The 25138-nt window shown below is 37.0% G+C and overlaps 1 protein-coding gene across 1 annotated transcript; it reads left to right on the forward strand.

The window, feature by feature from the left end:
• Positions 1-10075: 10075 nt before the first annotated feature.
• LOC149214450 (uncharacterized) lies at positions 10076-15581 on the forward strand. The gene is made up of 3 exons (XM_089389398.1): positions 10076-11106; positions 11364-13743; positions 13845-15581. Exons 1-3 carry the CDS (start codon positions 10076-10078, stop codon positions 15579-15581), a joined length of 5148 nt encoding a protein of 1715 aa, XP_089245524.1.
• Positions 15582-25138: the final 9557 nt, after the last annotated feature.

Consider the following 25138-nt stretch of genomic DNA (forward strand, 5'->3'; position numbering starts at 1 on the left):
ACACATGTGGACTTTTAAAAGTTTAAATAAAATTCTCAGCATATACATGTCACTTATGCATTATCAAACTTTTAAAGCATATCCTATCTCAACTCAAGTCAATGGTACCATAGCTCAAACCGCCTCCTTTCAAATTTACATATAAATGTAAGTTTTACCTTAATTTGTTTATGATCTAGATTAGATCATTACATTGTTTGTCATATATCTTGATGCTTTTAGAGAGGAAAAGTTAGAGGAATCATCTTGCAAGTTTAGTTTTACAAGCATGTCCCACTTTGCAGAATTGGGGTCTAGAACGTTTCGGGGCCATTTTGTGGCATCAAATGAAGTTTTTTGGAGTCCAAAACCTTTCACTTAAGTGAGAACCCTTGGTGTTGTTCTACACCCAAACACATTTCCAATGGTGCAAGAAAGACAGTAGTCAGAGTTTGTATGTGAAAGTTATTACTCATGGAAGTTAACCTTCTAGTTTTACCACCATGGTTCAAGAGGATGCCACATTATACCCCATTACTCATGCAAAATGGGTTAGCCACATGTGGAATATGAAGAGGACTCTAGAAAGGTCAAAATTGTCACTCTAGTTGAGAGTTGAAGGAGTCAAACCTAATATTATGAGGAGTCGAGCTATGTTACAATCAGACTAATAGGAGGAGTAGGGATTCCATTCTATTGGATTGTATCTTGTTCCATAGTGGAGTAGATCAACCAATACTGGGAGTTAGAGAGCATAATAGAGGGCATTAGTTCTTTGTGGTATCTTAATGGGTCACAGGTCTCAAATAGCTCCATAAGGAGTGCCTTGCCTTTTTAACTTGCATTATTTCCATTCTAGAAAAAAGAGAGTAGAGAAACCTCACCTTCTAGATAGGTTTTCTCCCATAAGGATATCCTAGAGGAAATCCTTGTGTTCATTATGGTTGGTGTGTGATTGTATTTGTTGTTTCCTAGATTTTGCATTTTATCTATTTCATGCACAAGCATAAAAATTATTAACTAACAAACCTAGAATCTATGTAATTTAACTTGCATAATATAGATTTCAGTTTATTTTATCAGATTTGTTGTGGCATTTTGTCCAATGAATATCCATGACAATTTATATTCATTTAATTTATTTAAAAGTTTAATTTTGAATGTAAAACACATTTGTACAAATATTTTATACACTAAAGCAATGATTAGTCTCCCCTCATAATGCTTAAAATTGCAATTGAGCTCATGAACATTACAACCCTAAAATAGGCACCTATCTATCAACTTTGCTAACAAGGTACTTGATTTTAAAACACTCTTGTTCGACTAGTGATGTTTATTTGAAATGAGCTAGTAATTTATATTCTTTGTTTTATCCAACAATGATAGTGATTGCATGCATCATCGATACAATTCCTCTTTCAACTCTTGAATTTTTTTTGCATCTAAGCGAGTTACTGCATAAACTTTAGTTTTCGTATTCCCCCTATACAAATTGATTTTGATAAACGTAAGTTCGAACTATAAATCCCAACAAAAGTTCAAATATTTTCTATGAAATCATGTTCCTTAAAGTAGGGTCAACGTCACCATCCTTACAACTACTTTTCATTTCAAATTTGTTGGAAGGTATCTATTAATTCATTTAATTCAACCTTTTGAGCTAAACCTTGCATGCCTTGTTTCTATGTTGTGCTATTCTACTAGAATTTCTATATGGATACTAATGGATATGACAGGAGGAAGAAAATCACTTAGGAGAAATAAATAAGGGGGTTAGTTGATGGATACAATTGAGATCATAGAGGTTATTGAGACAATAACACTAGTAGGACAAGCAATGAATCATGGAATCCTAGGTTATTAGATATTCTAAATTGTCCATATATGTTTGTATACACTTCATACACTACTCGAGTTAATGGGGCCCACACATACAATGAATTGTTTCTTTTGATAAAAAATCGAAACAAACTCGGGGATGATGAGGACTTGGATGAAGGAGGAGAAGAAGAGATTACTACAACACACACTTTTAAAATATCCTTCATACACAATGTAGTATATATATATATCTAGCAACGCCTTGTGTAGAAGTGATTAGATATATGATACAACATACAAATGTTGGTACCAAGATAATTTTGAATGATCTAGGAAAGTGTGTTGTAGCGTTCACATCAATAGATTTTGAAACTTACTATAATATGTCAAAGGTTGAAATATATTTCACCAACGAGTGGTTGAAAGTATCTACTCATGACCATAACTACTATGAGATCTTGATTGATTTTTATGAGGAAGGGAGGACTTCCAAATCTTTAAGCAACGAGCCTTTCCCCACTATGAACTCCAAGTTAAGATACACATAGGTAGCCCAATTGGTCACCCAGGTCTATGGAGAGAAATATTCAACTCATGTGAGGATATCCTAGGTGCTAATGATGTATGAGATCCCGAAGGAGACAAAACTTTGATTGGGATGATATCCTCTCCAACTAGTAGAATCTACTTGAAAGGATTAGATGGATGCATTCTTAGGAACCATATAATTTTACATTTAATCTTACCTATTATATGTGTGTTCTTTGTGCACATTCATGGGATTAGGTTGGTCTTGGTCCCCAGAATAACTCCCCATTCATGTATATTTCAAAGACTTATGAAAGAACATGTATAAATTTTAGTTTGCACTTATTTGTGGTGGCTTCTTGGAATCATTGTATGAACTCATATTTTGTAAACATTTCCTAAGAATATATCTAGAAACTACAAAAGTATTGAAAAAAATTAGAGATTGGTACTTAGATGAATACTCTACCTATATCATGATTTATGGTGTTACGCAAACACCTCATACAATTATACCTTAAGTCCCGAATAGTTTGATCATTCAAGAAATCGGATACCAAATGGATAAATGATTTTAATGCATGCCTAATCCAACATCAAAAGAAGTTGTACCCCACTTTTCCATTGTATTGGCATGTATGGGCCACATATGGGCTAACAATTCTAATAGAGCTAGGATGGAAGGAAGAAACATTGAGGAACATCATTTTACATTTGGAAAGAAATTAAATGCATGTTCTCTTGGGGATTATTGAAAATCATAGATTTGAGATGAAGATATCCTTCGCCTATTGGCATGAAGAGATTGTTGTTAAAAAATATCACAAAAGAGCATTGGCCTATGAAGAGATTTTAAATATTTGCAAGTTATTATTGAGGAGAAAGAGAGAAGAGAGAAGGAGGAAGTTAAAAGGGATGATGCTAAGAGATAAAATCTTCAAGAAAAAAGAAAAGAACATGAAAAAATAAGATTGGAATTATTGGACAATGCCAAAAGAAAAGGTGCCAAGAAAGAGGAATTGACAAAGAAAAAAGAGGTTGATGCTAAAACCTGCGTTGAACTATCAACAAAGAAGAAATAAGGAAAAAAGGAAAAAAAAACGAATTAGAAAGGAAAGCCAAAGCTAATGCAAAAGTTGAGAAGTTGAAATCTGAAGCTGAAATAGAAAATATAAAGCTATTAGAGTTAGCTAGAAAAGGAACTAAAGAAAAAGCTAAAGAGTAGAGGATAATCGAAGAAGAAATCAAAAAGAAAAATGAAGATGATACTTAAGAAAAAGAGTCCAACTTAGAAAGGGATGAACTAGCACAATCGGTGAATGTCAATGAAGGAAACATGGAGTAATGAAATTCTTCATGAATGAAAGAAGCCATCAATACTAAAAAAATTTCCAATACCTTTGGTCTAAGAAAGGTTGGAGGAGGCCATTGCAATATTCCAAATCTAGTAGATATTTTTGTTAATCTAAAATTGTTTTCATTTGATAATTAGAGGAAGCAAGTAATAAGCAAAAGCATAAAAAGAAAAAAAATCAACATGGGTTCTAAAATAATACTCACTACTAAAGTTGTGGTGATGGGTACAAGAAAACTAATTTTTCCCCTCTGTTTATATTGGATTAGTTATTGTCCAAGTTAATGTTCATAAAGGTGTGCATGGGGAGAAAAGATGAAAAAGTATGAAAGAAAAACCACCTTGCTAGAAAATCAAGTCAACTATTAGAAATCCAACTAGTATCATAATTCAAATTTTATTAACCATGCTTTCAAAGTGTAAAATGAATTAAACAAATAGAATTTTATGATTGAGGCCAACATGTTTAGGCCTATGGTCAAGATATTGTTGATGTTATGAGTCATGTTCCAACATGGAACCTTGTTATAGGGATTCTAGTCCCTAGTATTTGTGTATTTCCATATATATTATTATTTGTATGATGTGAGTATTATTGAGATTGTTATTGTCTAGGCATTTTAGTTCCTTATTATTAGGGGCTAGTTGAATTTTTTATTGGGACAATTGAGATCTTTCCTAAACTTATTGTCTATTTTGATGTATAGATCATATTTTGTTGGATATGGAGAGTCTTTTTCTCCTTGGTTTGTTGAAGTAGTTTCCTCTTGTAAAATCTATATAAGCTTTTGATTTGATTAATAAAACTTAGTCAAATTTTGTATTCATTCTCGTTGTGTATGAACTCGATTCCCGCGAGTGTGATTTCCCACTTCATTGTGAAATCCCACATCATTGGTATGAGATAAATTTTGATCTTTTTGGGAGCTAGGTTCGTTAATCTTCCATTTATTTTATTTGATCTAGAGATTTTGAATCATGCTTTGGTTTGAGTTGTTTTAGAGTATAATGTTGCTAAATATATATCCCAACAACTTTCATAGTTGAATTTAAATGCATATTTTTTATATCTACTACTCATTTCATATTTGATGGAACTTTCACATTTTTCTTTCATGATTATATGCTCATATATCAACCCCAAACACTCAAATTGTGGCCATATGACTCAATTTCAATGCTAAAATTATATTCATGGTTATACAAACTACAAACTTTTTACGAGTGTCATGATATCTATAAATCATTTTCGAGGGCATATTATAACTCGTTTAAAAGGATTTTCTATTAGCTCAAATGGGCATCTTAGATAATTTCATTTCATTTCTTGGTTTATGAGTTATCATTGTCTGAAGTCTCATAGGTATGAAAACAATGTATTCACATGTACCTTGCATTTCAAAAAGAATTTTCTCATTTCATAAGCTACCACAAAGCAAGTATCTTATATTAGTGGAAGATCTATTTGATATCTCAAACAGATCTTTGATAAAAATTTATTTCATCCCTTATAGCAAATCTACGAACAAAATTGTAGCTAGAGGACCATTGGCTTTGCAACTCCTGTCCTTAGGCCTAAGCTCATTTTATTTCATTCTACCCCTATCATTATCTTTTGCTGACATTTTGTAGCCCTGTTTGGTGATACTATATTATGTAAAAATCATCTCAGAGTTAACATTGTGACATGTGTGGTGGCCAATGTAAAAATATAGCTAGATATTGCTCCATGGTTAAAGACTTTTTGTTGTACTATAAGTCCTCATTCATACTTGCATAGAGAATGTAATATTGACTTGTATACATCTTGTATCCAATATTTTCCTAGATTACTAGCAAGCTTTGTAGTTTGGTACCTAGGTGTCTCAATAAATGGAAATATGTCGATAGGATGGTTAATAGCTCAATTTTTATAGTTAGGTTGATGTTAGGCCCTAAATAGTTTCCTAGTCAATCTGTGGCATACCAATGTTTGGACCAAGGGTATGGTTGGTTCCTAATTGCTATATTGTTTCAAATCATAGTCTCACAATTGAGGAAAGAAGAATCAAGATTTTATTTTGAGAACACATATATCATTTTTGACATTCAAATATGTCCATATTTGGCATCATCCACCAACATTTTGGGTGTCTTTGTAACACTATCTTAAGCAATCATTTTTCCCACTCCTTTTTTATTTTCTTTACAAGATTGCTTTGGTATATGTGACTCTAGGATTTTACATGTCTTATTTTGGTAGTTACTTAGGGACTAAAAGTCTCCATGTCATAGTAAATTCTTCTTTAATAACTTTACCATTTAGATCATGCAGATGTGTATGGTGTTTTACCCTTTTAGAAGCTTGTTTGCTGGGAGAATTTCTATTGGTTTTGAGAATTCATATACTATTATATGGATTTGGGTTTTAGGTCTTTGAATCACTAGTTTCATCAGCCACACCAACAACTTTTTATATCTCCCCTGATAGAATTGGAGGCCAATTCTTCTATGATTAAGATGAATGATAAGGATTCTAGTATTTAGTATTTGCATATTTGTATATATACATATATCTTACTATTTTGTATGATGTGAGCATTATTAGTATTGTTATTGTTGAGACCTTTTGGTTCCTTAATCTTAGGGGTAGTTGAGATTTTTATGGGAATGGTTGAGATCTTTACTCAACCTATTCCTTGCTTTGATGCATAGATCCTATTTTTGTTGGGTCTAGAGAGTCTTTGTCTCCTTAATTTTTTGACATAGTTCCTCTTGTAAAGGATATATAAGATTCTAATTTGATGAATAAAACGTGTCATATTTTGTGTTCATCCTTATGTGTATGAACTTAGCACTCATGATTGGAACTTCCCTACATCAACTTGCTTATCAACAAGATCAAGTATAGTTTAATGGAGAAATGGTTTGGTAGTCCTTCCTAAAGGAAATACCTATAGAAATTCGACTTTTCTCCTGTATGAGAAATTTGTTTTATATTCTTTATCTCATTGATTGTTTGTCTATAGCCATAAAAATAGTATTGTAGTTAGTTGTTCACTTTTAGACTTCTCTATTATGCAATTTCTTATTTAAATTTCTACTTTTATTTTCCTATTAATCTTTTGCGAGATATAAAATAGTAATCTAATTGTTGCTAGGTTTACTTCCTTGGTTTTGTTAGTTTAGCATGGGAATTACTTTGCATTTTTCATATTATAATAGATCTCATTTAATTCATCCCCAAAAAAAATTAAGCGATGGACCACGTTGCAATTGGTAAAATCTCTAATAACCATTTAAAGGTGGCCAAGCCATAAACTACATGGATTTGTTAATCCAAACAATGTAAGTCATAATTGGAACCCTTGACTAGGGAGAATACTTATTGATTACACATGATGATTCAATTATGTCAATAGTAACCTAGATAACATACCACAAGGCTATGCAAATGCCTTAAGAGTAAATATATATCACATAGGAAGAGAAAGTGACGATAAATTGATATGTGAAAGAAAAGAAGTCATAATGATGTTTGATAAAAAATTGTATAAAAAAGTATGGGCATGCATTGAGAATCATTTGAATGGCGTGATCAATATAGATGGCATTTATCCCGACACTTTTTTTATTAAAAAGTATCATTAAAAACTAATGACAATATGAGTGGTCATCGATGAAATGTCATTCAATATGCATCAATTTGTACTCATGAAATTATGCACAACATGCGATGACCATCACAAAATATCGTGTACCAGTGATCACTTATGAGACCATGTGATGTCTATCACCCATAGGATTGCATGGAACATTTAGGAATATTAATCAAATTTTGAGTGATTATCACTTCAAGTGTGACATTAAAAGTATAGCCACAAAATAAGTCATCCAAATGAATGTTTGTCGTATCTCCAAGGCCAACATACACCAAATGATTTGAAAGGTATCTAAAATCTAATAACAACTTAGATCCATCTTAATATCAGATTTATCAAGCATCGAGAGGGATCAAATCTCTTGAGGTGCAAACCTCTTTTAGAGTGCAAAACATGAAGAAAGGTTTTCACCTTAAGAGATTGGATCCCTCCTGATGCTTAATATATGTGGGGTCAAGATAAATATATGTTTGTTGTTCTTTATATACACCATCTAAACTCCATCTTGAGCATGTAAGGAATTACACATCTCCTTCATTTTGAGTAACACATTAATAAATTGTTATGACAATACAATTCTCTTTGAGATTGTAATTTTTCATTATTTAAATTGCATTTTTAAATGCATAAATGGACACACACACACACACACACACATCATCTCCCAAATCCATATTGAGCACATAATGAATTACATGTCTCCTTTATTTTGAATAACACACTAATAAAATGTTATGACAACACAATTCTTTGTGAGATTGTAATTTTCCATTGTTTAAATTGCATTTTTGAATGCATAAATGGATTCAACACTTTGAAAATCCCCTTGGCACTCGAATTGTCTAGACTACACAACTTGACAAGTATTTATTAGAATTTAGGCAAAATTAACTGAAAAAATATACTTGGGAAAGAGTCAAAATGTATAATAGTTATATTAATTGAAATGTTTTTACCATAAGTTTTTTTTGTTTTTATTTTTATTTATAATATATACATAATTGACAGTGAAATAATTTATTCAACATGTTCATTGCAATGTTTTATTTTCAGTTGTTTTATATAGTATATACATAGTTGACATTGAAACACTTTGCTCAACATAGTTCGATAAAACTTAACTTGGTGAAAGAGTCAAAGTTGCTTTGTCAAACGATGGTGGTTTTGAGCACATGGTTTTTCTTTCCCATGTATCGCCGGTAATGAAGCCTTTAAAAGGCTTGGGAATACTTCATTGCAATGTATTAGGGATATGAGCAGTGAAGGGTCAGTTGGACGAGTTTGGACAAGGGACACTAATAGAATATTTTCTTAGTTGGTTTTTCTGTAGATTGGGGTTTTCTAAGATAAACATTGTGTTTAGGATTTTTGATTTGTTACTAATTGTTTTTAATATTTGTCGGTTAATTTATCCTGGTAATTTTTAACATGGTATCAAAGTCAAGTTAATCTAGACTCTCCAAGGAAAGTGGTTTAATGCAGGGAACCAAGAAGGGTTTGATGGGCGTGACGATAGTCATCAATAACTGTTGTAGCGCTGGGAAATTTCATAAAGACGAGATGCACCTACATGATGAGTGCATCGAGAATATATTATTCCTAAAGCTATGAGGAGAATAATTGTGTGAATTTGTGGTAGCAATGGTCGATAATTTTTTTTTAAGAGGTTGTGGAGTGGAGGTTCTTCCCTACCTACTGGATGATCCCATGATCATTGGCTAAGTAGATGACACCAAATGGAGCATATGACTAGGTAATTTATGCTAAGTATACACTCAAAGTGTTTGGTGTAATCCTTCAATGAGGTGACTTATCATGGATTCACATAATGTGGTTGTACATGGATGAGGAGAGCATACGATATGCCAAATCGAGAGGGCGATGACATAAGTGTCAGGATATAAAAAAAAAAAAAAAAAAAAATAATGAAATTATAATGAAATCAAAAACATTTTGAATTGCATATAAATGAGCATACAACTATAAGACTCGATACCCTAGGAAATTACTGGTAAATTTTGGAGTTAGACCTAGGTGATAAGAGGGCTTGATGAATTAACAAATACCTTGGATAGAAAATTTGAGGGGAATAGAGCCTGGAGGTGAGTGGTGTTGGCTCACTTGTTCTATTTGGATGGACTTGGTCAAGGGAAACTCCAAGTCAAGGTTTAAGGGGGGGATTATTAGTAATACTCGACTCAGTGAAAGAGTCAAAGTTGCTCAGTAAAACACTGGTGGTTTTTGGAACATGGTTTTTGTTTCCCATGGTTTTGGGGTCGTGGATTGCATCTAGTGAATCCTTTAAAATGATTGGGAATACTTCATTGTAATATTCCAAGGATGTGAGTGGTTAAGGCTCACTTGGACAATTTTGGCTAAGGGACACTAATAAATATTTTGTTAATTGGTTTTTCCCTGAATTGGGTTTTCCAAGTTAAAAATTGTGTTTGCGATTTGTTGTTGGTCGTTTTCTCTAAGTAAATTTATATTTCTCTCTAATAATTTCAACAAACATAAATATTTAAATATTTTATTTATGGTCCATATTGTTCACATTAAAATGTTATACATACACACACGCACACACACACACATATATATGAATATGAAGTTGATACTAAAATATATTAATTATGTATTTTTTTTCTGCGGATTTCAGAGCTCGGCCCGCAGCTAGGGTTCTGAGCCCGCCGCCCTGTTCTGGCTGCTGCGCCCCAGCGCACAGCTCCCCCCCTCCCTCTGCAATCAGATGGAGACCCCTGAGGGCCCTTCTCCCCCTCCGGATCCGCCCCCTGAAGTTTCAGCATTCAAGAATCTGATAGCGAACGGATCAGTTCGGCAACCTTCACTGACCCAGCAAAAATTCATTAAAAGGTTGGAATCGATCCCTTCTGTTGCCCTGCCAGAGGAGGATACCTGCAAAGCCGCTCTGAACCTGTCTGAAAAAGGAATCATTGGCCAGTTTACAGGCCTATGGCCCTCTCCCAAATCTGTGGAGGAATGGACCCAAAGAAACTGGCAATCTCTCATAAAAAATGGTGTGAAGAGTTACTTCGTGGGCAAAGGGTACTTCATCTTTGTCTTTGAATGCTCAGAAGACAGAAGCCTAATATTCAGAAACGGCCCCTACTTCATGGGGCCGCAGGGACTCTATCTAAATCAATGGAAACCAGATTTTGATCCCACTCAAGACGTTCCATCCGCGGTACCGGTGTGGGTAAGACTTCCCCATCTGCCCCTTCACTGCTGGAACCAAAAATCGTTCCAGACCATTGGGAACGCTCTAGGCAAGTATATAGATCAGGCAGTAAGAAGAGATCAATACTCTTGTGCGCGCATCTGCGTCGAAGTGGATCTCGAAGAAGGATTGTCGGAAGCGATCAAGCTCACGGTGGCAGGTTGGTCTCACATCCAAGAGCTTGATTACGAACAGCTCCCATTTAAATGCAGACACTGTCATGGCTATGGCCACTTCGCCAAGAACTGTAAGAAGAAAGCAGAGGAACAGGCTGAGAAACAGAATGGAGAACAATGGACCTTAGTCCAAAGATCAGTCCAAGCAAAGAAAAACACAGGAAAAAGCGCTCCAACAAGTGACAGGAACAATGATACCCCAGCTCAGGAAACAGGAGATAACGAAAAAGGATCTGAGGAGGCGCAACCAGATCTGCCGACCAAAGCTCAGGCTAATGAGAATCCTGAGGAAACCCCACCAAAAAACAAAGAGGCAGGAGGTGAAATCCACATTGAAGCCAACCAAGGCAGCCCCTCAAGCCCCACGTATGCTGACATCGCGAAGAAAAAGCCAGCTATAAGCTCTGAGTCTTCAGAAGAAGAACTCTATGAGAGGCCATTAAAAAGACCAGGAAGGAAATCCCGTAAAGAAAAAAGAGAAGAAGAAGCAGAAAGGTTCAAAACCCAAGGGAGCCAATCCACGATAGAAATGACAATCGGGAGAAGTAACAGGCCCAGGACTTCCAAGGGCGGTTCCACCCCAAGCATAGGTAAATAATGAAATTAGTCTCTTGGAATTGCAGAGGACTGGGGAGCCCCGCAAAAGTCGAAGCAGTAAAAGACCTTCTAAAATCGGAACCTGCAGATATCCTCATGCTCCAAGAGACTAAGATAGCAGGACAAGCCCTGCTAGAAACCGGAAACTCAAAATGGAAGAAGAACTCAGGCATAGCTGTCAGCGCTCGGGGATCCTCGGGAGGCCTGGCAACGCTCTGGAATGGAGAACTATTCCAGCTGATTAGCACTCATGAGACCTTGCACTGGATCTACACAGAACTCACCCACACTTCAAGTAAGTTAACTATCTCTTTGGTCAATCTTTATGTTCCAGTTAACTATTCAGAAAAAAGAGACTGTTGGAAGTCTTTGGCAGATTTCCTCGAACAGGAAGCCCCTAACAACATCATCCTCGCGGGTGATCTCAATATTGTCCTGAAAGCCAAAGAAAAAAGAGGAGGCACTGATCACAAGAACCCTATGGTGGGCGTTGTGGAGGAAATCGCTCAGACTTGGGATCTTCATGACTTTAACCCAATACACGGTTTATATACCTGGTCAAATAATAGATCTGGAACAGACCACATCTCTGCTCGGCTCGATCGCTTTCTAGTGCAATCTCTCCTCATGAACAAGAAAATCATAACATCAAAAATCCTGCCCAAATTGTCCTCGGATCACAAGCCAATTCAGCTCTGCCTAGAAGATGAAGAAGACTTGGGCCCCATTCCCTTTCGATTCTCTCCTCAGTGGATTGAAAGAGAAGGCTTTATGGACACGGTGAAAGCATCCTGGAACACCCCCATTGCAGGATCCCCAAGCTTTGTTTGGGAGCAAAAACTGAAGCTCACTAAAAAAGCTTTGAAAGAATGGATCAAGAAGCCAGCGCCCAACCCCACTTCTCTAAGAGTTGCAGCTGTCCAGGCCCTGCATTCCCTGCAAAATAATATGGAAAGCAAAATTATTAATGAAAACCTCTTGGAAAAGGAAATTAGAGCGCAGAGAGCAGCCTATAAATCTTTCAGAAACGAGGAAGAATATTGGAGACTAAAATCAAGGAGCCTGTGGCTAAAAGGAGGGGACCGCAACACCTCTTTTTTCCACCGGCAGTACAGGGCTAGATTGTCTAGGAACCACATAACAGAAATAAAGACTATGACGGGCCAAATCTGCAAGGGCAATCAACAAGTCAAAGAAGCTGCAGAACAACACTTTCAGAATCTCTTCAGCTCGGATGATCAAGGTGAAGAAATGGAGGAAGCAGAATTTCTCAATCACATACCCTCCTTAATTTCGCCTGAGAACAATTCAGAGTTATGTAAACCTGTCACAGAGGAAGAAATTATCAAAACCATCTGGTCCATGGACTCTGACAAGGCCCCCGGACCGGACGGTTTTTCCATTCACTTCTACAAAGTCTGCTGGGACATAATAAAATATGACCTCCAAAGGATGGTAAGGGGATTCATGTCAAAAGCCAAAGTAGGTGGTAGTACCAACTCAACCTACTTAGCTCTGATCCCCAAGGAATCTAACCCGGAAACTTTTGCCAGATTCAGGGCAATTTCCTTATGTAATGCTTCCTATAAGATCTTGGCAAAGCTGATGGCCAATAGAATGAAGCCCTTGCTCCCTAGAATCATCTCAACTTCTCAAGGAGGTTTTGTGAAGGGTAGACACATCCTCGACAACGTCATCCAAGTTCAAGAGACCATCCACACAAGCCAGCAGAGAAAGGAGAAAGGCATGTTAATAAAGCTAGATATGGCAAACGCGTTCGACAGAGTTAATAGAGCATTTCTCAGCAAAGTCTTGCTGTCCTTTGGCTTCTCCATTCAGTTTGTCAATCTTCTAAAAGCCTGCATGAACAATCCATGGATAGCTCCTCTCATAAATGGCAGACCTGCAAACTTCTTTAAAGCGAAGAGAGGCATCAGGCAGGGATGCCCGCTCTCTCCCTATCTTTACATCATAATGGCAGAAGCATTAAGCAGAAAACTCGAAGATGAAAGACTGTCAGGCTCCATCCCGGGCCTCAAAATCACCAGCAGATTAAGCCCCATAAACCATGCTTTATTTGCAGATGATTCGATTCTTCTGGGGGGTGCCTCAATCAGAATTGCAAAAGCCTTTGGCAAGGTCATTAGGAGCTACTGCAAAGTCTCAGGAGCATTGGTAAATGAAAGCAAAAGCGAAGTCTTCAGCTGGAATACAAACCACCAGGAACTCATTAACATAGCCAACACTCTTGGATTCAAAGGGCATTCACAATGGGAGAGCATCAGATATCTCGGTCTCCCCATAATCTCAGGAGTGAACAAAAGATCGCTGTGGAGTGACATAATCTGCAAATTCAAAGCCAAAATCTCGAAATGGGGAGGCCATTGGCTGACAAAAGGAGGTAAGGTTGTTTTAATCAAATCACAGCTCTCCTCTTTAATAATTTACCAAGCTGCCTTTCTGCTTGCTCCCAGAAATATCATGGACCAAATCTCCTCTCTTCTTAGGAATTTCCTCTGGCAAGGGGGCAGGGCAACGACAAGAAACTGCACCTGGTCAACTGGGAAACAGTCAAGAAGCCTTTCGATGAAGGAGGTCTCCAAATCAAAGATCCCTCTCTGGTTAATCTTGCTCTAGGCAGTAAGATCCTGTGGAAAATGTATAAAGAGCCAAGTCACCCTGTCAGCGCCACTCTTCGCTCAAAATACACTACCAGTGATGAGTTAAGAAACCTTCGATTGGACCACACAGCCAACAGCACTCTTTTGTGGAAACTCTGTCTCAAGAGCAGCAAAATTTTCAATAGTAAAATCTACAGAATACCGGGGAATGGCAAGAAAACCAGCATCTGGAATGATAGGATAATGGGGCGAGATGCCATAAAGGAAAATGAAGAAATCGCAGGTTTAATAGAGTGGTTAACCTCTACCGGGAAGACAAGTCTCTATGACATATCTGAATGGGACCAGCAAGGCGATTGGGCAGGTTGGGCAATCCCTGCACCACCAGCCCATCTACTGCATCAACTGAATATCTTCATGGAGCAACTCGAAGAGGCCGCCCCGATCCACAGAGCAATGACAGATCGATGGGGTTGGGGCCATTCTGGCGATTACTCTGCTGCGGAAGGATACAAAGCATATCAAACAAAAGGAAACAGCAAGCACAGTCCAGCGCTTTGGAAAAACATTTGGGCTCCCAATGCTCTTCCGAAAATCAATTTTTTTGTCTGGTCCCTGATCCATAATAAGATCCTAACAGGCGATAACCTTGCAAAAAGAAGTTTTGCCGGCCCTCATTGGTGCGCCCTCTGTAGAAGCCACGCCGAGACTGTGCAACACCTTTTTATCGATTGTCAATTTGCAAAGGCAGTTTGGGAACATACGCTGCAAGATCTACATATAACCTCCCCGGCTCACATAACAATTCCGGATCTCTTTTCTGAATGGAGCCGTCGTTACCCTCGACACATACAGCAAAAATCGATTTGGAATAAAATTTGGAATGCGCTGCCCAAGTTCGTCTGCTGGAAAATCTGGTTGGCCCGCAATCAGAAGGTCTTCAAGGAACACCAGTTAACTTCTTTGCAGGTAGCAGCCAAGGCTAGATCTCTTCTCCTAGAGACGGTGCAGCAACAGTACTATAAAGAAGATGCAACTCTACAGCAGGTTGAGAAGCGTTGGATTGGAAAGCTTACATTGCAAAACAGGAAAACTCTCTTTGCACCTAATCTAGAGCACCCAACCTGGAAGAAAAGAGATGCAGATGAAACATTCCAGAAGTGGTGGAGAGCTCAAATCATTCATACAATATTCTTTGACGGGGCTTCTAAAGGTAACCCTGGCCCCTCGGGCGCCGGTGGGATCATCTTCTCTCCTGAAGGGCGCTCCAGAGATTTTTTCTACTGGGGCCTCGGCGTGAAGACCAACAATCAAGCAGAACTTCTCAGCCTCCTTAAAGCCTGCCAAATAGCCAGAGCAAAAGGGGTCAAGGATATCCAGATCTTTGGAGACTCGGAGATTCTAATAAAGAAGTTGAGGGATGGAGAGTTATTCCGAAATGCAGGTCTCAACAGAACTCTGGAAAGACTAAAAAGAGCTCTTTCATACTTTGCAACCACCAAATTATATCATATTCTCAGAACTTCAAACAGTGAAGCGGACTTGATGGCAAACAAAGGAAGCGCACTGGACAGAGGGCGGCTCTTCATCAATGAGGATAGCTTCATAGAAACTCCTCCATAATAGTTTGTTTCAGCAGCTGTATTAGAAGCACAAGCAAGTTGTAAGCAGGGCTGCCTCGGCAAAGCCCCTCTCCTTTTCCACCAGATTCAATAAAATTCCATAACCGTTACAGTTAAAAAAAATATATATATATATATTAATTAATATTGATATTTATTTATTTAAAGAAAAAACTGTAATTTTATTAGTGTAAATAAAATTACATCCGCATGTGCTTAGAGCACGTTGCTTAAGTAAGAAACTACCACTGAAATTATTATATCTCTCAATTAGATCGAGAAACATACGAAAAAACAAAACCGAGTATACATCCATCTTATAATATCCTTATGTATTTTTTTTCTTTAAACATGAAAATACAACCATTATGACTATAAAAAAATATCATAAAAGTAGAGAAACCATACATAACAATGTTGATAAGACTTGCATTTACCAAAAACAAAAAATAAGATCAAGTGGGAGTTGCCACTGGATCATCCACTTGAAGACCTTCATTAAAAGGCCTATTGAAGTACTTTGTGATAGCTTCATTTAGTTGCTTGTTGATTTTCTAGACTCCTAGAGCCTAAGAAGAACCTGCCTTATGGAGAGAATCTGCTTCATTGTTCCACACCCTATAAATATGGTGACAAGAAATATGATTAAAATGTTGTTTGAGAAAAAGAACTTCCTAAAAGATGGGTATTAGCATGTGAATGTGACAATGTTGCAAACCATTGAACTAATTAACAATGAACATCAAATCACTAAAAATATGCAATGAATGAATATTTTTTTCAATGGCAAAGAGAAGCAAAAGTTTAAGGCTAAGAAGTTTGCGTAGTTATTTGTGCCCCTCTCCAAATTACTTTGAAGCTTAAAGAGACGATTTTCACACATATATAGGACTGACCACCAGCACAATGCATAGCCTAGTTCTATAGTTTCATTTATGTAAAATATGTCAGTTTAAATGCATGTACATACCCATTTTTCGTGTCTGATGTTGATCCCTAGTTGACGTTGCTCCCTAGGAAATCTGAGTCCTCTTCTTTATTTATCAAACTGACCAATTCATCCCTTCCTATTTGTGATCAACCTGTCTGGTTCCTACATCTAGAAGACTTTGAGATCGAAGTATTCTAGCCCTTGTGCCCAAAACTCCAAGAACAATGTTCAAGTTTCCAAGTTTTTGGTTGAGTCCAAAGGCTCGAGATTGTCCCTCATATTCGCTCAAGTGATAAACTCCGTCCACCGTGGCTCTCCCTCTATTTTTTTCTGTCTCCCAACCAAAATAAAAAGAAACACCCTGCTCATTTCACCCTCTTCGCCTCCTTATATCGAAGAGGTTTCTTCCTCTCCATGAAAACTTCTCACTGCCTCATAAAAATCGTTTAACTCCATCTGTCCTCCTAACATCACAATGAATGGGTTTTTATGGCCCTGAAGTGATCGTCCACCCTTTGGATTTTAATATCCCAACAACCATTACATAGACCGCTTCATAGGTTTCAATATATATCTATCACCATTAATGGACCGCTCTTGGGAAATGTATTTACAACCAAAAATCATATTTTGTTGATTTCTGTTTCATGGGTTTTAATATATATCTATTATCATTAATTGACTACTCTTGGGAAATGTATTTACAACCAAAAATTAGATTCAGTTGATTTCCGTTTCATGGGTTTTAATATATATCTATCACCATCAATTGGATGTTATTGGGAAATGTATTTACAACCAAAAATCAGTTTCGGTTGATTTTTGTTTAATGGCTTTTAATTAGTGCACTTTTAAAGGGGTTTTAATTGATGGATTTATTAATTAATGGTTTTATTAAATGAGTTTATTAATTAATGGTTTTATTAATTATAATTTTGTTTTGGTATACTCATTAAATTTTATCATAGAATTATAGACTTATACATTCATGACATTCATGATAGTTAGGTATTAATTTAGTATTAATTTGTTTATCCTTATCTAGACATTATTCATGACCAATTAGTAGGTTTACTAGTGATGTGCATGTGATGCATGCATATGTAGCTATCATATGCATGCCTTGTATGCATGCTAATAATAATATTTTGTCCATAATTTGAGATGAGTCATTATATACACCGTCCTTCAAAAAACTATCTCGAAGTTAGGGTTTATATTGTATATTCGTAATTACTTTATTGATTAATATAGGCATGTAAGGATTTTTTTATGTGACTAAATTCTTGTTTATAATGTGAGGACACTTAAAGTTCGTATTTTGAACATTCATTGGTTACACCTTAGTATTGATACCCTGCCCCAACAAAGTTCCCAAACTATTCCAGAATCATCCTATCCTTCCTAATCTCTTCCACCCTCATCCTATCCGTCCTCTACTAGAATATGCAATGGCGTCAACTATATTGACCTAACGATCCATAAAATCCCAAGGGTGGGAGTGTCGAATGCATCGACGAAACTTCCCCAGTAGGCATCTAGTAGTCTAGGGGAGTGTGACTCACACAATCCTCCCATGACTATAGATTTTGGAGGATAAATGATGGGCAACACCTCCAACCCTCCTAGTAGGACCAAATTCAACACCCTATCATGGAATCTCATTGAGCCTCAACTGTTCTTGGAGTTTTGTAATCACGTGGTTGGTTTGATAACGATACCATTTGTAGTATAAACACTTGTCTACACATTATAACGTATGCATCAATTTATTCAAAACCAAAATAAAGTTAAATAATTAGTTTCCAACATTCATATTTTTTGACATTTGTGATATTTATCTTTGAGTTCATATAACATGTTCGGTTATCTCTAACCAATATACATGTAGTTAACTTTCAAATTAAGTAGTCAAGTGTGGTCACTATAGTTATATCCATCTCATCAATAATAAGAAATATGGTGTCTTTAACATAATCACACATGTTGATAAGTAAAACATAATATGTAGACATTTCATTCATAACATAATTCACATTGGTATCCATGTACCAACAATATGTACATATTTAATTAAGCATACATAATGAAACATAATCATTTTAAATAACGTTATCACGTGTAACTCTTCATAGTTGTAAAAAAATTCTAAATGATAGTCTCATGCATCTGGCTAAATAAAATAAGGCCATACAAAATAAAGTTTTTAAGTGCGTCAAAAGCAAAATAGGTTGGGATAATTATGGCATATGGTCTCTATGTCTTCCCAGGTAGCAGACCTAGGACTATACTTGTCCCATTGGACCTTAACTTGGTCCACCAAGTGGTTCTTAAGCTTTCGAACCCTACATTGTAGTATACATAATGGTTCAACCGGAATAGTTCCCTTGTCTGATACCTATAGTTCCTTCCATTCAAGGTTATGAGATTTTTCAGCTACATAGTGTCTTAGTATAGACACATGAAAAACATTATGAATTTTATTCAAGTGAGGTGGCAGTGCAAGATGGTAGGTGACAAGTCTGATTCTTTTCATAATTTTAAATTGCCCAATAAACAAGGGTGACAACTTTGTTCCCTTTCCAAATCGAATGGTGCTTGTTTTTGGTTTGATACAAATAAAAACTTGATCTCCTACTTCATAATTCCTATTCATCTTGTGCGCATCATCATGCCTTTTTTGTCTATCTTGAGCTTCCTTTAATCATTCCTAATTAGTTTTACCCCCTCTTCCATCTCTTGAATTAATTTTGGTCCCACAATCACCCAATCTTCTAACCTGTCCCAAGTTAGAGGTGTTTTGCAAGGTCTTCCATATATCACTTCAAATGGAGGCATTCCAATTTAACTATGGTAACTATTATTGTATGCAAATTCAACAAAGGGTAAGTACTTTTCCTAGTGTGTTTGTTGGTCCATAACATATATCCTCATTTCCCAGTGTGTTTTTTGGTCCATAACACACATCCTCAATATATCGTCCATTACTTGGTTAACCCTTTCTATATGTCCTTCAGTCTCTAGGTGATAAGTCATACTTACATTTAGTTGGGTTCCTAAAGTAGACTGCATATAAGTCCAGAACCTTGAAGTGAATCACGAATCCCTATTTGATATGATCTTCTTAGGAACTCCATGGAACCTGATAATTTCATTTATAAATACCTGAGCTACATCAACAACTTCATAAGTATCTTTTATGGGAATAAAGTGAGCACTTTTCATTGGTTTATCCATCAAGACCAAAATTGCATTGTGTCTTTGTCGGATAAGAGGTATCCCTATGACAAAATAAAAATAAATCACCTCCCACTTGGTCATAGGAATGTTGTGTGGTTGTAGGAGGCCCACTGGGTGACAATGGTCAGACTTCACCTACTGACATTCAAGACATTTTTCAATGAATTGGACAATATCCATCTTCATACCTGCCCAAAAGAAGAGTTTCTTCATGTCCACATACATTTTCTTTACACTAGGATGCACATGATAAAGTGGTTTGTGGGCTTCCTTGAGGATGGTGTTTTAGATATCTCCAATATCAGGGACATAAATCCTTCCTTGAAATCATAACAGTCCATCATTCTCATGTTCATATCCTTCAAGCTTAAGTTCTCTTGGATCTTTACTTTGAAGCTCAGATCTTACTTTTAAATACCACCTATCTTCTAAGAGATTTTATAGCACTCACTCCCACAAGTATACCTTAATGGGTATAAGGGAAAAAAATCCTTGGTATTCTACTTAGAGCATCTGCCACTACATTTTCTTCCCCTTTGACGTATAAAATTCTAAAGCCTAGTATTCAAGTCCCTTTGGGTAAACAAATATTTCAAACTTTGGTGATCTCTTTTGAACACAAAGTTTCTCCCTACAAGGTGGTGCCTCCATATCTTTAAATATAGCACTACAATGGCCAATTCTAAATCACACGTGGTGTAGAGTTCCTCACAAGGCTTTAACTTCCTTGAGGCATACACTATTACTCCTTTGTCTTTAGTTAATACTACACCTAATCCTTTCTTGGATGCATCAGTACATACAATAAAGTCTTTGTCCATGTTAGGTACTCGCAAGATTGATGCATTGTTCAACAATATTTTAAGCTCAGTGAATGCAATATGACATTCCTCGGTCCACTCATATCTAATGCCTTTATGTTGGAAGGTTGTGATAGGATTTGAATTTTTTGAGAACCCTTCTACAAACATTCGATAATATCCTGCTAAACCCATAAAACTACGTACTTCATGTACATTTTTTAGTATCAACCAATCCATGATTGCTTTTACCTTCTCAGGATCTACTGTGATCCCTTCACTAGATATAATATGACCTAGGCAATGAATCTTCTTCTGAAAGAATGAACACTTATATAACTTTCCATACAATTGGTTCTCCCTGAGGTTAGATAATGTTATCTGTAAGTGTTCTTCATGCTCCTTCTTGTTCTTGGAGTAGATGAGAATATCATCTAGGAAGACTTGTACAAAGCGATCGAGATACTTACAGAAAACACTATTAATAAGATTCATGAATACTATGGGTGCATTGGTCAACCCAAATGGCACCATTGTGAACTCATAATGCCAAAGCGTGTTCAACATGTTATCTTAGGAATTCACTTTATTTAATTCATAATTGATGATAACCAAACTGTAGGTCAATTTTTGAAAAGACAAAATCCCCTTTCATTTGGTCGAATAGAGCATCAATATGGGGCATTGGATACCTATAATTTACTGTAGCTTGATTTAAGTCTTGATAATCTATACAGAGCCACAAGGAACCATCCTTCTTCTTGACAAAAATTATAGGTGCACCCCAAGATGAGATACTAGGTTGGATGAGTCCTAAGTCTAATAGTTCCTTCAACTATATTTGCAAGTTTGGAAGTTATGGAACCATCATTCTATAGGGTGTTTTAGAGATTGGTTATGTACCAGGTTTTAATCCTATTGTGAAATCAAGCTCCCTTTCAGGAGGTAACCCTGGTAGTTCCTTTGGAAAAACATTTGGAAATTCAGGAAACAGGAGATATTTCTCTAGGGATGGTCCCTTTTCCTTTCTTACTTCATTTACTGCATACACTTAACAACCTTTTCTTAGGCAACACTTCATTTGCATTGTTGAGATGAAGCATAAATATACCTTCCTTTTAATACCCTAGATTTGGATTGACTCTCCTTCATCATTTATGCAGAGAATTCTCTTTGCATAACAGTCCACCCAAGATTGGTGAGATTCCAACCAATCCATCCATATGTTGAGATCATAAGTTCCTAAGGTAGTGACGTATACTCTTAACTTAGTCAAATAGACTCCTAGGGCAAGCACACATTCCTCAACACTTGGCTCTACTGACTATAGTTCCCCTAAAGCCATTTCTACCTGTCTAAATCGTTTTTCTCATGTACTACCAACCCACATTTATCTAATGCATATGAAGAAATGAAACTATCAATTGCACCATAATCAAATAATATTTTGAGTTTTATGTTGTTAATTGTACCTGATGACTCCACTACAGTGGATTGATGTTTTTCCTGGTTGTTATTAATTTTTGCATGGATTCTATGATTTCCTTTAGTATTTAATGATGGTTCTTTTCATTCCCTATGTACAACACTTGACAAAGCCTTTGGGCAATCACGTTGGAAATGAGGTCCTCCACATCCCCAACAATTAACCTATGGTGATCCCCTTGTGTCATTCTATGAGTTTCTTGAAAATGAGTTCCTTCCCTTTGCGCTTCTTCCTCTGCTGAAATTTCCTCGAGAGTTCCACTGCCTTATGTGAGATCTTGATGAAACTGTTGATACAACATTAGCTGCCATTGTAGCCCTTTCTCCTACTCCCGTTGGAGTAAAATTACCACCATAAGGAGGTGGACTCGAACTACCTCCCTAGAAGAAGTTTTGGGGGGTTTTCCCTAGAAGTCCTTGTTATGGGGGTCCCGATGGCCTGATGTACTTTTTGATCCCTAGGCATTCATATGCATAATGGGCACATTCAATTGCCTCTGCTACTAATGATGGCCTCCACATTCTGACCATGGCCCTAATTCACAGGTTTAATCCGTACACGAAATAATCAGCTTGGCATTCATCATAGGGGACATATTTTATGGGTTTCATAAACCTCATCTCATATTCCTCCACTATTTTGTTACCTTGGACTAAAGCGTGAAAGGCTCTGACTTGTTGCTCTTGAAAGTAGGGTGGAAAGTACTTTCCACACAATTTTCCTCAAACAACTCCTAGGGAACGTTGTCTGATGTGATATGCAACTATTTTTTAAATTTCCCCACCAAATCAAATCACTTCCCTTTAGCTAGAATATAGTGATATTTGTCTTGGAGGTGGAGGCATATTCCTTTAGCGCAAAACACCTTGTCATTCCTTCCAACCATGCTTTGACACATTCTCCAACTCACCCTCCTGAAAATTCCAGGAGTTTAATATTTTGTAGCTCCCTTGAAATATCATCATGAGGTTGTCTATGATATTATTCCTTAGATCCTTCAGGATTTCCTTCCTTAAAATGAGTTTGTTCTTCCTCGGTACTAGTTTTCAGCGACCCTTTTATTGTTTCCATGATTGCTTCCAATGAGTGCATTATAATGGCAAGCTCAGGTGTTGGAACAGTTGGTGCTAACGATGTTGCCGGTGGTGGTGGTGGTGGTGCCATTGTCAGTCGGCCTCGTTCAATGATGTGTCTCTATCATCACAACTTTGTTCTAATAAATAATAATAAAAAAGTGATTATGACTTTTTGAGTTGTAGACTTAGTTTAGAGAATATAACATCGTAAACTCAAGCTCATATGAAAGTAGAGGTTTTTTTGTTATTATTACATGTAGGCAGGTGTTACTGATACTGAGGTCAATGAGGGTGGTATCGTTACCTCCTTGTCCTAATTTGAAGGGTAATATGTTATGATATGTAACAATAATTATCATACTACATAGGTCTTTATAGTTCATCAAGAGTTGTTTATTAATGGTTTTAGCTCAATGTTTTCAATATTTAGCAAATGTCGTTCAACAATCTATCTTTAATAATGCCACCATGTTACAATCTATCCATATGATTCCTACATGGATTTCTCCTTATGATGTTTAGTTATCTTGTGGGTTGATGTTTTTTGAGAATATATATATTCGAAATGTAACCCAATTTTACAAATAAACAAATGTATGTGAATAAAGGTATAATCTCAAGTTAACCCATAGACATATGCACATATCGAATTTCACATTTATGTGTGGATAAACAAATGCAAGTATAAAAAAATGTAAGAAAAATACATTATATAAATATATTGTATATTGAATATGTGGTTATGCTATGCATACTTTAATAGCCATTATATGTACCTTGTTTGACACACAAACTAACAATAATACATGTAACATATATAGTAACAAAATTATATATAAATAAAGGTACAACTCCAACCAATATATATTAGACATAAACATATATACAACTTTATATAAACCAATTATGCCACTTTAAAAAAAATATAGCACATGTTTACATAAATAAACATGCAGGCGACTTCTCTGAACAAGGAATATGACTAGGGTTTCAATGTATGCAGTAAACCACACGAGAGATGTTGTCTTGTGTTTTCACTCTCGCCATTAATGGTTGGATGCCTTTCGTCATCTCCGTTGTCACCTATTTCCTTTTGCTACCGCTGTGTTTGCTGCAAAATGTCAGACATGGAGCTCGAAGATGTGGACTACTCTGCCGACCCTAACCCCTATGTTTCTATCTGGTGAAGCCCTAACCCTATTCTAGTTTCCTCACCCGCTGGTTATCAAGACCTATCTGATCCGCTCATCTCCGTTTTTCCCCCGTCGTTACTCTCCTCAGTCCATCTACTTCTGGTCTCCCCTTCACCGCTCTATCCATTGACTCCCCAGAACTCGACTTCTCTCCCCTCTCGCCGACAACCCTCCATCTGCTAACTGCCTGTATGCTATCTTCCCCTCCATTCAAGCCATCGACATCAAGGAATTTGACTTAGCTGACCCCCTTCAAGCTTCCCTCCTCTGCAGGGTTCGAATCAATGCCTGGACCCGCCCTGCCTGCGTCCTCTACTCCTTCCTCTCCTGCTACAGCGCCAAAATCCTCATCCAGCCCATCTGGCTGCTTTGAAACCCCGGTCATCAAAGTACAACACTTATCTTAGCAGTCCCAATAGGAGCACCTAGGCTCTCCAGACCCCTTGCAGGACCATCCTACTACGCCTCGTTATGGAAAGCGGAAAATCAAATGCATGAAGGCCACGAGTAAGGACCTGACCCTCAAATTTGGGGAAGGAATTAACATGGGGGAAATTGTCGATACGACTGGTAGGGTTCTTGTTGGTAGGGTTCGGGGCTCTGTTTATTCTGCTGAGAGGCTTAGATTCTGGGTCAAGGAGATTTGGGGAAATATATTCAACGACCTCCCAGAAGTGCAAGCGTTGGCTCGAGGGTGGTTTGCACTCCATTTTTAGCAAGAGGAATACACCAATTAGGCCCTTACCAGATATTGGCACATTGAGATGGCGTTGGTCATGCTAAAGTGCTGGAGCCCACTTTTTGATCTAGAGAGGGAACAAATTGGAGCTGG

This window comes from Pinus tabuliformis, chromosome 1_1, assembly GCF_031772625.1.
Source record: "Pinus tabuliformis cultivar Carrire ecotype Pingquan chromosome 1_1, CPIR1, whole genome shotgun sequence".
In the NCBI taxonomy this organism is placed as follows: Eukaryota; Viridiplantae; Streptophyta; class Pinopsida; order Pinales; family Pinaceae; genus Pinus; species Pinus tabuliformis.

Coding starts and splice junctions, on each gene's coding strand:
- LOC149214450 (XM_089389398.1), top strand. CDS start 10,076: ATGGAGACCCCTGAGGGCCCTTCTCCCCCTCCGGATCCGCCCCCTGAA. Junction 11,107..11,363: donor GGCAGCCCCTCAAGCCCCAC/GTATGCTGACAT, acceptor TTGGAATTGCAG/AGGACTGGGGAGCCCCGCAA. Junction 13,744..13,844: donor GGCTGACAAAAGGAGGTAAG/GTTGTTTTAATC, acceptor CTCTCTTCTTAG/GAATTTCCTCTGGCAAGGGG.